The sequence below is a fragment of the Notolepis coatsorum genome (assembly GCF_963971535.1).
Source record: "Notolepis coatsorum genome assembly, chromosome: 2".
Lineage (NCBI taxonomy): Eukaryota > Metazoa > Chordata > Actinopteri > Aulopiformes > Paralepididae > Notolepis > Notolepis coatsorum.
In genome coordinates, this window is record NC_140166.1 from 128,354,852 (window position 1) to 128,372,959 (window position 18,108).

The following is an 18,108-nucleotide window of genomic DNA, read 5'->3' on the forward strand; positions in this document are numbered from 1 at the left end:
ACTTTGCAAGTCAGAAATAGCCTCCCTAAGTTCCTCTAGTGTAATAGGTGCATCTAACCGTTTAGCGTCTTCCTCTGAGAGTTGAGGTAAGTTAATTTGATCAAGGAATTTCTCCAGTTTATTATGATCGAAGATCACTTCTGACTCGTACAGGTTAGAGTAAAATGTACGAAAAGTCTCGTTGATTTTTCTGGGGTCGGTGGTAACCATTCCCTGTTGGTCCTTGATGGCAGGGATATCCGCAAATTGTTCACTGGATCGTATCTTCATAGCTAGTAGGTGACTAGGTTTAGAGCCATGAAAGTAATAATGTTGTCTTGTTCTGTGTATTTGAAATTCAGATTGTTGTCTTAGGCCTTATCATTGAAGTGGGCGTTGGCACGCAACAGGGTTCTGGGGCACGGAAAGTGTTAATGTAATTCTCTCAAAGACACACATGTCAACATAAAACATTACTAGTTTGTGCCAGAGTAAACCACAAAGCTTATATTCACATTAGTTATTTCCATTTCAGTGTATAAAGCTTGCATTTCTGTTACGAGTGTGCTTCTTTGGCATGGTGAACCCAGGTAGCAAAGTGAATACGATGAGAGATGAGACAGGAGTCGACGTGGTGACGATACAGTGTTTACTTTCACAAGACAGGATACAATACACGACTGACAAACACAGGTAACATTTAACAATGAACCAGCAAGTGCATGCTGGCCCAGAACACTTAAATACAAACACTAATTAGACACAGAGGGTAATTACTAACAGGACACAGGTGTGGTAGACAGAACTAACAGAATACAGAGCACACAGGGGGAACAATAACAATTGTACAAACTGAGACAAACGAGACTAAAACATATTTACAAAACACAGACAGGGGAACACAAAACTAACACAATGGAAACAACAATGACAACATAGACAAAGAACATAACAAATATAAATGGCAGATGAGAATGTTAAGTAGGTGTGTGAGCTGATGCCAGATCTGCCACATCTGGCTCAGCCCACCGGTTGCCAATGTTATGTTGTGAAGGGTATTGATGGGGGGTTGTGAGTGTCTGAGTCCTGGACCAACCGAACCGGGCGGAGGGTTGCCGGTTGGTCCCACAGGACCAGGGGAAGTGTTACACATTTCATCATTTTGACTTACTCAAATTATTCAACTAGATTGCTTAAAGTCTTAAACCATGCCTTTCTAAATAATGATATTATTTAATACTAATATAAACTATTTGCAAGTTTTCTTCCATTAATCCTGTGAGTTTGGCTATAAACCACTTCAAGTTTAATATCATTTGGTTCCCCTTATTGAACACATCATTTCAGTGATAATTACAGTTTAATCAAAGCTATATTTCATATAGAAGATTGCCTAAGCAAAGTGTCCCCTATATTCTTAATCCATAGAAAATTATTTCTCCTTCCAACTGTCTGTGTCTCTGTTATCAGAAGAAGTTAGCTTCTCACACATTTGTGAGAAACAGCTGCTTGCCTGCTTGTATGCAAATACTCTTTGTCAGCTGTCCCCCTTCCAGTTTCAGTCACAGCATATACTGATCATTGAATTACTTAGTTACAGAATGAGTTATTATTAAAAGATATATACTTTATTATAACTGGTATTGCAAATTAAGTTGTATTTGGCTTCTAATATCACAATTCACTTTTCCAAAGTAAAAAGGCTTTCTTTAATATATATTTTACTAACTTGGCGGTTCCCTTCTCTGGCTCTGTTCTTTGCAGAAGGGCCTGATAAATCACACTCTAATGTGATCACAGGTTTTCTTTGTGTATGTTCCTTTGAAGCTGACCTAGGTGTCTGTATGTAAAGTTGGGCTCTTTGTTGAGACATCCTGATTGCATTGTTTAGACAACTCGTCCCTATATGACTTTCTAGCTAAGTCACCCAAGGATTTTAATCTAAAGAATTTATCTTGGGTTCCAAAATGGAAGTTAACACTGATTACTAAGAACAAGTATAATTTAACACAGCAAATTATACTACAGAAGTGCTGTTTTTGTGTGTCCGTGCATCATGCACTTTGATTATATTTTTACTTTTGCTGTAAATTGTGCCTCTATGCATTATGCACTTTACTATGATATGCACTTTTAAGTGATGTTGATATCAACTTTAGCATTTGTCCTTTTATACTGTCTGAGTGTCTGTGTTTTAACATGTGTTTTTTTCTGTACTGTTTCTACTCTGCTCCTGTTTTGGATTAGTTGTAGACACACAGTGGTTGCTCTGTACCTGTATCCCAATGTGGATTCGTCCATACATGGCAAATAAAATCTCTGACTCTGACTGAGCTAAATGACCAAATGTAAATGTAAATGTACAATGGAAAGCTATTAGGAGAGCTAATAGTAACCCACAGCCAGCAGCCGAGCAGCCTGCTCAGAGGCTCATTCGTTGTAGGGCCAGCCAAGCTAGGCTAGTTGCCACCATCAGAAGGTCTTTGGGGTTCTCCGTATGTTGTATTTTCATGGTGTAGGTCTGAGGCCTACCAGGCCTGGAAAGGTTCAACCTCAGGTTAGATGATTTTAGTCGGTTTTAGGGTCAAAAACCTCATTCTTAATGCTAATGTAAGAGATGAAACCGTCTCTATCAAAGGAACCCCTGTTGACATAAAGCCTGACTCCTCTAGGCCCAGTTCCTACCGGTGAGGTAGGACTGCAACTCAAACCCCTGTTGAGTGTTTCATCCTAATAGTGTTACACTGTCACAACAGACACACATAGTTGTCCACTGGCCATGATGTTTGAATGGTTGCTATGTAAACAAATCAACGTTCTTAGAATAGAGCAAAAGAAGTACAGGCCTAAAGTTAACACTAATAGAGAAATATGTCAACAACAAACTTCATTAACACTTTGAGTGCCACGCCGGGTTTTCCTTTTTACCCCCTTGATGCCACCATCCACTTCAATGTTAACGTTAATATCGCCTAATCTATGTTTTAAATTATGGCTATGTGTCTAATCTGCCCGTCGCTTATCAAAGACCATTTTCCAGTCAGTGCTGTCAAGGCAGATTGGTTTTTTATCGCGTCATTTCCGTTTCAGAGCATTTAGAAAAGCACCCGTTTTGAGATAAAAAACAAACAAAAAATTCTGGACCATTCTATGAAAATCGTCTTTTACTGGAATATTCCACAACGTTGATATTCGTCTGCCTATTTATGAATCGTTTTCAAATAAACGCTAGATGATCAATATTATACGCAAGCACATTCGGGCCGCGCACGGATAATTGCCGCGTTGATTTCCTCTTGGACTTTTACAGTGAAACCGAAAGAGCCCATTTCACAAAACAGCTTATAACTTCATCAAAATTAGTCTGATTATCTTAACACTGATAACATAGATTCCTTACCTGACATCAGATGGTATCCAACTGGTATATTCCAATTCCTGATCACCATTCGAAAAAATCGATAAGTGTATAGATCCACCGTGTGTACAGTGCAGTACATGATTCCGCGCGTCTCAGAGGCTCCAGAATGAACTGTGGTAACCCCGGCTGGATCAGTGGACTGGAAAATGTGGAGTACCGGATTTTTTTCCCCATCCATTTTCATTGAGTCCATTCCAAAATCCCTTATGTCATCTTGGAGACGATAGGGGGCGCTTTTTTCCACATATGATCGCCGGCGGCGCTCGTGTATACTCGGGTAGGCTCGTGTGATGCAATATGATTTCAGATCGCTAAAAAAAAAAAGAAAAAAAAATTCAGAGAAATCTCGTGAGTGGCTTTCAACCACATAAAAATAAACCCGAGATATCTCGTGTGTGGCAGTTAAAGTGTTAACTGCATGGTTTATTATTAGTGGGGCTGTCAAATACAGCTTATCTACATTTCTTCTTACTTTTACAGTCGAATTTGAACACTCAACCACTGCACAGAAATTTGGTGAATTCTTTGTTTTGTTGTCTGTCTTTCCAACATGGTAACTTGTAATCACACTATTGGTAATAGGTATGATTATAGATGTGGCACCACAGTCTCTGACACACCTATATTTGCAACAAACATGCATAATTCATCCGCTGAAATGCCTCTGTTTTGATTGCTTTGATCCGTCTTGTACATTGTAATGTTCTACAGCTCAGTGGCTGCTGTAACGTTTGCAAAGCGGCCAGTGCTAACAGTGCTAACAGTGTTTTAGACCACAGTGCAACAATTTAAACTAGAGATACCGATGTAACTTCATCTGCTTTCCAAGCAACCTGTGAGTTACAAACACATGGGCTCTAAACAAGATACAATTATAATAATTGTAGCAGCTTTGTAACAGGATTGTGGGAATCATACTTTTTTCTTACGATAATGATACCAAAACAGAATACATTATGTAATTAAAATACTTTATTTGTTTTCAACTCCAGCACAAACGATGGAATTTGGACAACCCATGAAGTTGAATGGTGTGACTGAACAAGAAGTTGAATCATAGGATCAGACTCAGTTGCTCGCCATGGTGTTCTGCAGCCAGTCATTGAACATGCAGACCTGATCATTGAAAAGAAGAGATATTAATATTATGCATTGCAGTCACCGGAGAATAATGTCAGTTTAGTTGGACCATCAAGTAAAATGTATTAATAACTTTCAAGAATATTTATATCTGAGTTTATTCTAAGGATTTACCTTGGCATAAACACCAGGGTAGTTCCTCTCAGCACATCCGAAGCCCCAGGACACAACACCCTGCAGCTCACCATCGCACACAACGGGGCCACCGGAGTCACCCTGAAGGAAGAGATACAAAATAGATAGTTTTAAAGTGGTAAATAAATAACAGATGGCACATTTACATTTACATTTAGTCATTTAGCTGACGCTTTTATCCAATATATTGCATCATGTTTCAACAATAACTAGTGCTGTCAGGCTATTAAAACAATTAATCTAATTAATTACAGGATTTGTAATTAATTAATTAATTAATCGCATAACCATTTTAGGCCTGCTATTTTATATTCTCTAATCATATTTCAAATTGCATGTGTCCGGATGGCAGAATTCAGTACTGTATCTACAAAACCTTCTGTTTAATCATCTTCCATTTATTCATTTGCTTAGATTTTTCAGGTCTGGTAAATTTTATCATGGTGTTATTCACAGTCAAAGATAATAAAAAATTTCAAATAAAATTGAATTGATATTCTCATTTGGTTCATTACAATTTACTCAAGCCTAGTAACAGACACAGTATTTCTGACACTGGGAATACATTCCCTGAGATCCATAGATGTCCCTAGAATCAGATACCAAGAACATGCAAATGGCCCATTTAAAAATAAAGTCTGTAAATGTTTATTCTACGTTCTTATGGAATGAATGAGATAAAAAAATGTAATAATAATAATAATAATAATAATTAAAAAATATATATATAAATGTTGAGTTAATTTTCATAACGCGATAATTTGCTGTGTAATTAATTAATCAAATTAACGCGATAAACTGACAGCCCTAACAATAACAAAAAAGAAATTATTTGATATAGCCAAACACAGAAAGGATGTATGTGTCTGTTTGAGAAGCAGAGAAGTACATACCTGGCAAGAGTCCTTGCCTCCCTCCAGATACCCAGCGCAGAACATGGTGCCCGTGATCATGCCAGAGTAGCTGTTCTCACAGTCCTGATCAGACAAGATGGGGAGGTCCAGGCACTGCAGCTTGTCACCGTCATCAACTATACAGTAAGAAGAGAGACGGTTCACGTTCAAGTTTCAAGTTTCTTTATTAGTTGTCATACAAAAGTACAGAATACTTTTATATAAAATGCTTCTTTCTGTTTTGCTCCAGAGATTGTGCTAGATAAAATGTTTAATAGATAAGTATAAAATAAGTATAAAATAGAAGTCAAGTACGTAGACAAAAGTGTTCAATGTACATATATACAATATACAATGCTGAGTAGAAAAGTAACTGAGTTACAATACAATAAACAGTACAATGCAGAAATGGGATGAGGTACAATTTAGGTACAATTTACAGTAAGGTGTGATGAGGTATGAGTTGTAGTGCAAATTCTTTACAGATAAATATAAAGTGTGTTGGGTGTCTAAAGTGGGTAAAGTGGGTGCTGCAGTGAGTTGTTTGTTTAAAGTGAGTGTGTGCGTGTGGATGTGTGTGCTGTGAGTGTATTTGATGGTTTGTTACATATAGTGTTATTGTCATTTAGCATTTAGCATCCTGATGGCCTGGGGATAGAAGCTTCTGTCCTCATCATCAACTACAGTAAGAAGAGAGACAGGATGGGAGAGATAGGCAAATGTGTAATATAATTATTCTTAGATATTGTGAACATTGCACACAATTTAATTGTTAAACTGCAGTTGGACTCAATCTACAGAAAGTTGGCATTTCTTCGATGAGGTGCGACTCACCGGAGCTCATGGTGTTGCCCCAGCCAGAGACTAAGCACATGGTGCCAGCAGGGGCACAGCTGGTGGGCAGAGCCACAGGCTTCACAAACTCATTGAGGGTGGCAGGCTTGCTCAGCTTGATGAGCATGATGTCACTGTCAAGGCTAAAGGCATTGTAGTTGGGGTTGCGGATGACACGGGCAGAGGAGATGAACTGCTCGTTGCCCTCGGTAACCCTGATGTGGTGCTCGCCCATACGCACCTCCACACGGCTGAAAGAGAGAATAGAGAAGGGATGACTATAAAGTCCTAGTGTTTTTCATCGTACCAGATACAGGATTTGAGATTCAAGGATTGCAAAGTACAGTACATGTTAAGGTTTACAGCCTAGTCTACTTACGACTTGTAGCAGTGAGCAGCAGACACAACCCAGTTCTCGTTGACCAGAGAACCACCACAGAAGTGGTAGCCAGAGTTCAGAGACACCTGATGGGCCTGGGAGTGAGGCGTGCACTCATACCCTCCGACGATCTTGTCGTCCTCCGTGGCGACTGAAAATAATTCAAGTAATTTGTCAGAATCTGCAGTTGCAGAACAGGGACAGTTGTGATTTTCTTTTTAACACCTAACCCTATTTCCTTCTTACCAATGATGTTGATTGGTAGAGTACTTTTCCAGCACAATGCATCCATGCTGTTCTTCATACCCACAACTTAGTTGTCCACAAACTAATACAAAGTAAATGGAATCAAGCTCCTGTCTGTAGAAGCTAACTGAACATAACTGAAATGTACTTTGTTTACACTTTGGAGTAGGTTTCAATTATGGTAAATCAGCTTGTACACACAGGAGCTTAAGTTGACGCTATATTGATTTGCATTAGTTTGTGGCTAATTAAGTGATGTTAGGTATCCACTATGATGAACAGCATGGGTGGTGCTGAGAAAGCACTCTACCAATCAACATCATCAAGTAGGAAATAGAGTATACGGTTATACAAATCAGAACTATACCGTTGAGTGTATTGGTTCAGTATATCAATGTGTTTTATGTCATCATATCATCTGTACATTTTACTGTTCTCAGTGATCATTGTAAAGTAATTATGATGAGCCAGATTGTACTGTGAAAACAGTATGTGGTATAGGCCTTGAGAGGCAGGCTACTCTGAAAGGGCCTTATACTCACAAGCAGCTCCGATGAGCAGAATGAAGACCAGAGACCTCATGATTGCTGTGTGATCCAGTTGATGAGAGAACCTCACCTCGACCCCTAGTTTATATCCACAATTGTTAGAACTGTCCTGTACGATGGAGCTGCCTGATTGGTTCAGTAATGGGCAAAGATGGACCACTAGGCATCGACGCCAATTGTTGGCGATCATTTGAGGTGACGATGCCAAAAGATTATAATAACCTTGAGCCCAAAATTGCTGGATTATTCACAAGTTTCTTAAACTGTTCTTATAAGAATGATAATAAATAATACACTTTATACATATTGAACTTATCAGCACACTTTAGGTGACACAATAATAATGATTAAATACTTAAGATCTAATTTCCTGTTCCGTTAACAAAGGTTTGGTAAACCATCATTTAAAATTTTATTAAATTTAAAACATTTGTGTTAATGTTGAAACATGATGCATGATGGATGTGCTGAGAGGGACCACCCTCTCGGCATGAACTAAGATATAAGTAAACCTTTTACTTCCAACTAATTGTCTAAGCAAGTGTCACCAGTACATCGGTGCAAAAGCAATCTGACCAACTGCTGGCTTCCTCTGCCTACTGTACACTGCAGATAGTAGCCTGTGGTGCTATCTGCCTCATTTCCAGATATACTGTACTGTATAAACTAACATTAACACATATTATACACACTATTATGCTATGCCTCTACACAATAACAGTTGGACTATACTATATTCTACAAAAACGTGGATATTGCATACTGTATTCTGTCATAGCCTATACTGTGATATTATGATAAGACCAGTGTTTGTGAAGTGTTGGTGTTGTGATTTATTGATTGCTTTAAGCAACTCATATGTGGTCTGCTGTCTCCACTTCTGTCGTGCTTTTGACCATCGTTTAGACATTGAAGTTACAAAGGAGAGTAAGGGAGAGGGAGAGAGAGGCTGATCATGAGGTGAAGTGGCAGACGCTGTGCCAGCCTCTGATGTGCCCGGCTCTCTGTTTGGTTGGGCACCTGCCTCCCAAAGTGTTTCTGCACGTCCCTGCCCCCAGAGCAAGGTGTTACCAGCTGATTTAAAACACAAGTTACAAATGCTTCAGAGAAAATCATAATAATGATTAATAGTAGTAACACACTTAACCGTTGTTGTGTTTTTGTTTGTTTACTTTTCATTATCTAAAATAAAAAGAGTAAAATAAGAGAACATAAGAGACAAAGCAACAGTACAACATTTTAAGTCAGACAACCAACCAACCAACCAACCAACCAACCAGAGAATGGTGGTAATACAGCTAAATAACAAATAGAAATTAATAGAAAATAAATCAATAGACTGACACATTAAGAAACATAACACATAAGCACATCTACATTATGCAAACGTGTGTTTTAAGCAGAAAGCTAGTCTGCCTAGTTCCCCAAGCAGGGTGTTCCACAACATAGGGACCATATTGGCAGAGCCTCTTTCAAAAGCGTGATCAACAATGAAGCACAATGAATTATCATCTTTGTCAATCACTGCCTTTTAGGCTAATAGACTAGTCAGACCTAAATCTTACCCCACATACTGCTCTAATTATATCATCTATAAACTGGTTGGCTATTGGAAATTACATATACACAGTGCATCACTTTATTAGTTCATTTCACTCTTTCCTCAAATATTTCAAATATTGTTGTTTACATCACGGAGACTCATTTACATTATTGAGTCATTTATATGTTATTCTCCATCTTTAATTTCGAGGGAATATCTAACAATGTGTCATAAAACCAGCAGATTTCAAGAGATTGTCACCAATGACATGAAGTTTAAGTTTAAGTTTAAGTTTATTTGGATCCCCATTAGCTGTTACAAATGGCAACAGCTATACTCTTCCTGGTGTCCACACAAAACAATAAATACAAACAAACAACATAAGTGAGTTGACAGATTTGAGAGAAATACTTCACCAACAGTGTTGTGTGTCATCGATGAGTGCAAAATGTTATTCAAAATGTTATTCAAAATTAGGAAATTAGGAAAATTATTTTATAATTCGAGCCTATTTAATAGGCTCGAATTATAAAATAATTTTCCTAACTTCCTATTTACAATTTACAAAATGGTAAAACATCTGCATAATTAATCAATTATTCAGTAGTTTTTTAAAACTAATATTACCACAGTATTTTGGACATCAGCCTGTTTCTCTTTGAGCTGCTGTGCTCTAGGGCACGTGGGCGTGTGCCCCTGGGTGAAGGCCGTCAGGTGCAGCTGGGTGCAGATGTGAGCCGCTCCAGCTGCACTACTGTATCTCCAGCTGCACACCAAGGTTGGGAATTGCACCATGTGCCGAAAATACAGGTCTATAACGGAACACAGATTACTACTAGAAGTGTCCGCTGAAATGTATCTATTTATAAGTTGCAGTGTTTAGGTTAGTCAACCTTTTCAAAAGATGCGTGTACATAGCTATTATTAATCTGTCTTCCATCTATCAAAATAATATGTTAGTTATTATATGACTTATCCTATCAGTCAGAGAAATACACATATGTTTTAAATTATATTAGGAAAACAAAACCTTGCCCCTTTCCCTCCTATAGCTCATGACATTGTGACGTATATGACAAATCAAATTTTAGTCATATGTCATCAAACATAACCCACCCACCTGTGATAGTGATATAAAACTCAGATGTGTCTTCCCTCTCTGGTTTGACAAGTATTTTCTCCGTGCTCACAGTCCTTCTGACAATACTTCAGATTAGCTACAATAATGTAATTGTGCAACATGGAAACTACCTTTGCTGCTATATAGTTAAACAGTTGCATGTCTTTCTTGTGTGCTTCATGATGGCATGGTGATTAAAAATGATGAGGCTAAAACCGTAATAAATAATGGTCATTATCATTACTAAATCATTACACAACTACTATGTTCTACTATGAAACAATTATACGCTGAACTTGATGTTTGCCAGAGCATATGATGAGCATATGTCTGGTATTGGTGGGAGTGGGGGCCAGAGCCAACTCTGAGCTCTATCTGTTTTTACAATTCCCTAAAGATTCTTCCAGGCTCCTGATTGGTCACTGGTATGATGACAGTGTGTCAAGTATGGAAAATGGTATATAAACCAGAGGTCCAGGTGAGGTAGTTTCATTGTCAGGATCACACAGCAACCATGATGTCTCTGGTCTTCATTCTGCTCATCGGAGCTGCTTGTGAGTATAAGCCCTCTGACACGAAGACATTCATCTCAGCTGTCAATGAAATCTATACACTCAAATAATTGTTGACGGTTTTGCTTCCTGTGTTTTCAGTCGCTACGGAGGACGACAAGATCGTCGGAGGGTATGAGTGCAAGCCCTACTCCCAGCCCCATCAGGTGTCTCTGAACTCTGGCTACCACTTCTGTGGTGGTTCTCTGGTCAACGAGAACTGGGTTGTTTCTGCTGCTCACTGCTACAAGTCGTAAGTACCTTATAACTAATGTACCGAGTATTGAACAGAAAATCATATATTTATTGGCACCACCGATAATCATCTGCATTTTTACCCACCCATTGTCTCCCTTCATCAGCCGTGTGGAGGTGCGTATGGGCGAGCACCACATCAGGCGTACCGAGGGCACCGAGCAGTTCATCTCCTCTGCCCGTGTCATCCGCCACCCCAACTACAGCTCCTACAACATCAACAATGACATCATGCTCATCAAGCTGAGCAAGCCTGCCACCCTCAATGAGTTTGTGAAGCCTGTGGCTCTGCCCACCAGCTGTGCCCCTGCTGGCACCATGTGCTTAGTCTCTGGCTGGGGCAACACCATGAGCTCCAGTGAGTAGCAACACCAACGTTGGGAACTGACAGATTTGCTAAATGTTCACCAGTGTATTTCCTCAGTAGTATTCAATGTCCCCTCTCCACTCTGTTTCATCAGTGGATGACGGCGACAAGCTGCAGTGCCTGAACATCCCCATCCTGTCTCATGAGGACTGTGACAACTCCTACCCTGGCCAGATCACCAACGCCATGTTCTGCGCTGGATACTTGGAGGGAGGCAAGGACTCTTGCCAGGTATGTACAGTAATTATATAACATTATATCAGTTGTACAACATCCACCATCCATTGTTATGGTGTTATATTCAGCATGTTGAACTTTAGTAAGAATCCCGTCCATCTCCTTCCTCCTTTCCCCTTCTCTCAGGGTGACTCCGGTGGCCCCGTTGTGTGCGATGGTGAGCTGCAGGGTGTTGTGTCCTGGGGCTACGGATGTGCCGAGAGGGACTACCCTGGTGTCTACGCCAAGGTACGACTCAAATATGTCCTTTTTATTTGGCCTACCACATTGCTCACACAGAACAAACAAGGATATATTCCATAATGTGTGTGTCCATATTTACCGCTTTCTTGTGTCTTGCGAACTGCTGCTAACATCTTCCTGTTTCTATTGTCAGGTGTGCCTGTTCAACGACTGGCTGGAGAGCACCATGGCCAGCTACTAAGTCTGATGCTTCATCCACCAATCCTACCTCTACCGTTTAACCTCCACTACGGCCATATGATTTTCAAATCTCTATGCAGTCCATTTTCAACCTTCTACAGTATGTTAAAGATGAAGAATCAATAAAGTCTTGCATTAATGATAACTTTGTGTTTTTGCACTGTATTATTTCATTCATGAGTGTGAATCCTCATTTCAAAGGGGAAAAAAACTAATTGCATTTGTCAGGCTGGATGACATAGTATCGGATGTCATCTGGACAAAAACTGGAGCCCCCCAGGGAACAGGCATTATTTGGCATTATTTGCACTCACTGCTCATATAAACGTATCACAGTTGATTGTGGGTGGGCGGTGGCAGATCAGAATTGTCACAGATCCGCTCAATTCAGAATGGCTTGGTTTAGTGGGGGAGGATCTTGTCTCAGCTGAACTGGAGGAATGCGCCAAAATGAGAATTTGAGACCAAGACAGTGTTGGTACAACCCCACATTGCTATAGAAAACAATGCTAAACACTGGAAAAGGCCATTTATAAGATAGTTCTGTTAACAGATTTGGCAATGGGGCGACAATAATGTATACAAGAGGCATGGTATTCTATCTTTGGCCTTGCTCTGCTGGCAGCGATTTATTTATCATGTAGTCTCATAATACAGCAGCACATATGATCTCCTCTCCGGGAGGGGAAGAAGTGAGAAGAAGGAACAGTAGGAGGGAACCAAGGTTTATATAGTCCCAACCTGGTGTAGACAGTAGACGCTTCGCCTACAGCGCCCTCCAGTGGACACAGATATACATGCAGTCATTTGGGCAGTAGAGAGCAAATACAGTCAGTTACAACCATACATACACCCTCTATATTCAACAAGTTCCCCTTTAACATTCATAGATATTCATAAATACTTTATGCAAACATTATAAGAATAAAAATCTACAAAATGAAGCACAATTGCAGGACACAAATAGGACCACTTCAGGCTTACTGGTTAAGTTTGATTGGCCAACAAATTCAGGGACTGTGTCTTTCCAGGAAAAGCCCTCCCATCTGACCACACACCAGCCATGAAGTCTCTTGATTGATTGATTGATTGATTGATTGATTGATTGATTGATTGATTGATTGATTGATTGATTGATTGATTGAAAACTTGGGTTTTAGGAGTAAGGTCAAGCAGTAGTCTGACCAGTTTGTTTTGTGATGTTTGTAATCTTGTTTTTAGTGCCTTTGAGGTGCCTTGAGGCTGCCAGAGGCGTGCCGCGTGAGAGGCGCTTCTCCGGGTCTGCAGCTGGACCCTACTCACAGTGTATTGAGAGGGGACCCTATTAACTGTTACACCGCTGAATGGCATGTTGGGTATATGTAGCTAGCTAGCCAGGTAGCATAACAGTCTTTTTGTACGTTTGCCATCTTATTTCACGCATCAGTAATGTAATGTTCAGAATGAATGCTTTTGTTTCCGAAATACGCTAGCTCCATCCACTATAGCGTTAGCTGTTAGGAATGACAGCGGCCAGCTAGCTTGCTTATTTGAGTGTTTAAGTAAAAAAAAAAAAAACATATGTTAGCGTGGAAGCTCAGACATTTCAAGTGTTCACCATGCTCCCCCACGGTAGGCGGCTACGGCTGCCCAAGACATTAAAGTCCCGCCATAGACTCAGCTTCTTCCCCTCAGCAGCTCGCCTGGTAAATGAGTCAGGTGTCCCCCTGCTCCCCCCCTCTATGGCGAGCTGCTAGGGCTGGACCTCTGGACTTGAACTGTGCTGCACTGTTTCCATGTCCCCTACCACTGCACTTTACTGTCTTATTGTTGTCTCACTGTTCTGTCCTGTTTTGCACTTACTTATTTATTTATCATTATTATTATGTTGTTCCTATTTGTGAAAATATCAATCATGCACTGTAATGTCAAATCACGTTCCATTTTGTACCTGTACAAAATGGTGTGATAAAGAAATCTGAATCTGAATCTGAATCTGAAGCATCAACAATGTTACTTTAGGAATGAATGCGTTTGTTCCTGGAAATAACGTTAGCCTGTTAGCGATGACCACAGTTCACAGTGACTATCGAATAGTAATTTTGTGAGTTTTACCCATCTCTACTAATTACCTGAGTGCATTGAATAAAATGTAGTCTGAAATTTTTTTTTATGGAAGACCTGTGTGTGTGAACTCACGAGAAAGAGAGAGACATTCTCACCTCAGCCTCTAGTCTGCACGGTCCGACAGAGAGGGAAGCACATGTCTACTCTCACTGTAACTTCTATTTCTCATGCTTGAAAAAGTGGATGCAGCATATTTCATTATTATTTTGTGGATGATCATTTACCACCTTGGACCAGTTGTAATATCAATTCAGACACATGTGGTGTTCCATCTGAATGTGACAGTGAGCCTGTTCTGAAAGAAGAAAAGAGCCGTTTAGGGATGCCCCCCTCACCTTGGGCTACAATATTGCACAAGTGCACATGCAGCCAAATATCAATAGGTTTCACATATTACACAATCAATATCAAAGAAACCCACAACCTACCAAATTTGAAAAGATTTGAATAGAAGCTATTCAAGTTATCGCATTCACATGTAGAAACTGCCAGTATACCTACTGGTTTCACTGTCTACAACTGCCCTACACTGTAATCATAATAATCATAACCTACCTCATGCTATATTCTACCCGCCATATAACTCTGTATGATAGTCAAGTCAAGAGTTTTATTTGTCACGGCATACAAGTATACAATGAAATGTGGGTGGTCTTGCCCGCAACGATGTGCAATACAGTAGTAACAACATATAATAGAATCCAATAAAATAACATTGTGCAATAAACAAGTAACATAGTAGGGCATATCGGTATTTGTACATAAGTGTGTCGTGTGTGTGCTCATGTGTGCTACTGTGCTTGTGTGTGGAGAGTTCAGTGTTCAAGGCTCTGATGGCCTGGGGGAAGAAGCTGAGCCGAAGCCTCTCTGTCCTAGTAGCTGGGGTTCGCAGGCGTCTGCCTGACCTCAGCAGCATGAACAGGCTGTTGTTGGGGTGGTGTGGGTCTTTCATTATTCTGCAGGCTCTGGATTTGCACCTCTTGTTGCATAGAACCTGCAGGGGTGGTAGTGCAATACCCGTGGTACGCTTGGCTGAGCGCACCACTCTCTGTAGGGCTTTCTTGTCCTGTGCCGTGCTGTTTCCATACCAGGCAGTGATGTTTCCAGTCAAGATGCTCTCTACAGCTCCGGAGTAGAAGGACTGGAGTATCTTCCCAGATACTCTGAACTTCCTTAACTGTCTCAGGTGGTAGAGGCGCTGCTTCGCCTTTTTTACGACTGAGTCTATGTGTGTTGACCATGTCAGATCCTCTGAGATGTGGACCCCCAGGTACTTAAAGCTGCTCACCCTGTCCACGGTAGCCCCGTTTATCCTCAATGGTGTGTGTGTCTCCTGCTGTCCTCTCCTATAATTCACGATCAGCTCCTTGGTTTTACCAATGTTCAGGACCAGGCTGTTGTCCTGGCACCAGCGTTCCAGTACCTCAACCTCCTCCCGGTAGGCCTTCTCATCGTTGTCCGAGATCAGCCCCACCACCACTGTGTCGTCCGCAAACTTCACTATGGAGTTGGAGCTGAACTTGGCCACACAGTCGTGTGTGTAGAGTGAGTACAGCAGGGGGCTCAGAACACAGCCCTGGGGGGACCCGATGCTCAGGGTGATGGTGTTGGAGGTCTGACCCCCCACCCTGACCGCCTGGGGCCTTTCGCTCAGAAAGTCCAGTATCCAGGCGCTCAGAGCGGAGCTCAGACCCAGCTTGATCAGCTTGTCCACCAGTCTGGTGGGGACAATGATAGCATGTACAATAGTGCTGTATATACATTTATATATTATATTTTACAGCATATATAGGTCACTGTCGATGCCTAACAAAACAATAGCAATTACTGATTGTGCCAGTAACGTGAGGCATATTTATGTTTATATTTTTGTTTATAGTGGTGAACTGCAGCCCTCCTCTAGTGGTCAGAAAATAGTAGAGAGAATGTACACATAGCTGGTGTAACCCTGTGCATGACTTACATCAATGATCAATGAATGTCAAACTGCATAGGATAGTTCTATTTGCAGGAGAAGTCAGGTTTCCATGTTCTGGGACTTTCTTTTGACATAACTCTATGCTTGGTGTGCTGGACACACACAGTGAGCCATATGTGTTTACACATGACAAGTGCCAATTTTGGGCACTCTATATTTGTATCTATTTATAGGTAAGGGGCCTTGTAGCTTGGGAACTGTACAGCTGTTACATACAGTATTTTATTTGTTTTGATCATGTAGGCTTTGCACAGATGTGAGCAGAGAATCCGTTTCCTTGGCCTGGAATGCAAAGACACACAAAGAAAAGAAAAACATGTATGTGGTGTTTAACCATAACAGTTTCGTGTATCATGCACTACAATTTGACCTGTATGTGACCTGCTACATTCTGACATGGTAGCGGGACCTACTGTAGATATTTTTATTATAAAACATTTAAATAAAAGTCCATAATATTAGATAGGACACTGTGACGGATACGTCTGTGCACCGCACCCGCACATGTTAACTTGTTCCCTCACCGTATTGTTTGTTTAGTTAGTTAATGTTTGTACCCGTTTACATTCATGATGCACATACACAATTTCTATTTCACATAATGACACACGACACATAGACTTGCGTACTGATATCATATCCATTCTTTATTATTTGACTTACATGGTTAAGTGCATGCATGTTGTTCATTGTTTGTTTCTCCAACTCTGCAGCCAGCCGTCCTCGCGCTGAGCAAACAGAGCAGCTGCACTGGTCCACTCTAAATAGCCGGATGGGGGTGGTGGACCGAACCATGTCTTCTTCTTCTTGTAAGTTTCCGGCGGACTACGCGTCTAGGCGTATTGCCGCCCTCCACAGGACAGAGGGAGCACTGTAGATGTCCAGCCCTCCCTATATTTAACACACAAAACAAAAAACCCATCCCTAACATCGTCACCCTCCTCCTCCTCTTCTTTTTCTTTCGGCTTTTCCCGTCAGGGGTCGCCACAGCGGATCATCCGTTTCCATCTGTTTCTGTCCTCTGCGTCGTCCTCCGTCACTCCCGCTGCCCGCATGTCCTCCTTCACTGTGTCCACAAACCTCCTCTTGGGCCTTCCCCTCCTCCTCTCTCCTGGCAGCTAACATCGTCACCCTATCCAAACCTAATCTACGAGTCACTCATTGCCTCCTATGGGCTGACTCTGGCCTTCTTGAACACTCACCACCCCCTTCCCTAACTCTCTTACTTGATCACTCACAACAACCCCCTTCTCTAACTCCCTTACTACTTCCCCCAATGTCAAACCCTTCATACCCATGTCTTGCACTGCTGCTTGAACTATTAACTTGAACCTATCTGTCCTACTGCTAACCATCATTGTTGTATTCACTACTCTTGCCACAAAGGCCACTATATCCAACTTCACCCCCCACACCCTCTCCTTCTCTTCCTGTACTTCCTCCATGCACTGACAAATGCCCTTCTCTAAACCCCTGATCCATACCTTGCTTTCCCTGTCCTACCTTCCTAGCTGCCTCTGCATACAAAATCCTATCTTCCCTTCTCACCTGCTGGACCACTACCTCTCGTTTCATCGCCTCACAACCCCAATACGCTACACTATGCTTCCAACCACAACTACAACACCTCGGCTCCACCCCCTGGTCACACTCCCCATACTCATGCTGCCCACTACATGATCTAGCACATCTCTGCCCCTTCCTACACAACTTAGCTATATGTCCAAACTCCTGGCACCTGTAACACCTCAACGGTTTCGGCACAACCTCCCTAACCCTATATGCCATATACCCTAAAAATACCTCTTTCGGACTAACCTCACCCTCAAACTGAATAACTATCGTCCCTGTCTCCTCCTTCTCTACACCTCTCTTCATCCTTTCTACACTCTTAACTTTCCCATTACGTTCGCTACTCCTCAAATCTCCTAACAGCTGCTCTATACTAACCTT

General features: G+C 41.2%; 2 protein-coding genes across 3 annotated transcripts in view; one reads left to right on the plus strand and one right to left on the minus strand.

The window, feature by feature from the left end:
- Positions 1 to 7,639, minus strand: part of LOC311247254 (trypsin-1-like) — a gene marked incomplete at both ends in the record, with an annotated part of 28,279 nt that extends 20,640 nt beyond the window's left edge. The window contains 6 exons of one of the 2 annotated variants that reach the window (XM_084337605.1): positions 4,469 to 4,516; positions 4,655 to 4,756; positions 5,569 to 5,705; positions 6,403 to 6,653; positions 6,782 to 6,932; positions 7,570 to 7,639. In XM_084337605.1, the coding sequence (XP_084193731.1) occupies positions 4,469 to 4,516; positions 4,655 to 4,756; positions 5,569 to 5,705; positions 6,403 to 6,653; positions 6,782 to 6,932; positions 7,570 to 7,609 (729 nt within the window). Of the gene's footprint in view, positions 1 to 4,468; positions 4,517 to 4,654; positions 4,757 to 5,568; positions 5,706 to 6,402; positions 6,654 to 6,781; positions 6,933 to 7,569 lie in introns of those variants that run through there. The other variant, XM_084337604.1, reaches the window with a different exon arrangement.
- A 3,092-nt stretch (positions 7,640 to 10,731) lies between these two features.
- LOC311247316 (trypsin-1-like) lies at positions 10,732 to 12,072 on the plus strand (the record flags this gene model as incomplete). The annotated part of the gene is made up of 6 exons (XM_084337673.1): positions 10,732 to 10,792; positions 10,892 to 11,042; positions 11,152 to 11,402; positions 11,506 to 11,642; positions 11,775 to 11,876; positions 12,025 to 12,072. Exons 1-6 carry the CDS (start codon positions 10,753 to 10,755, stop codon positions 12,070 to 12,072), a joined length of 729 nt encoding a protein of 242 aa, XP_084193799.1. The 5' UTR covers positions 10,732 to 10,752.
- Positions 12,073 to 18,108: the final 6,036 nt, after the last annotated feature.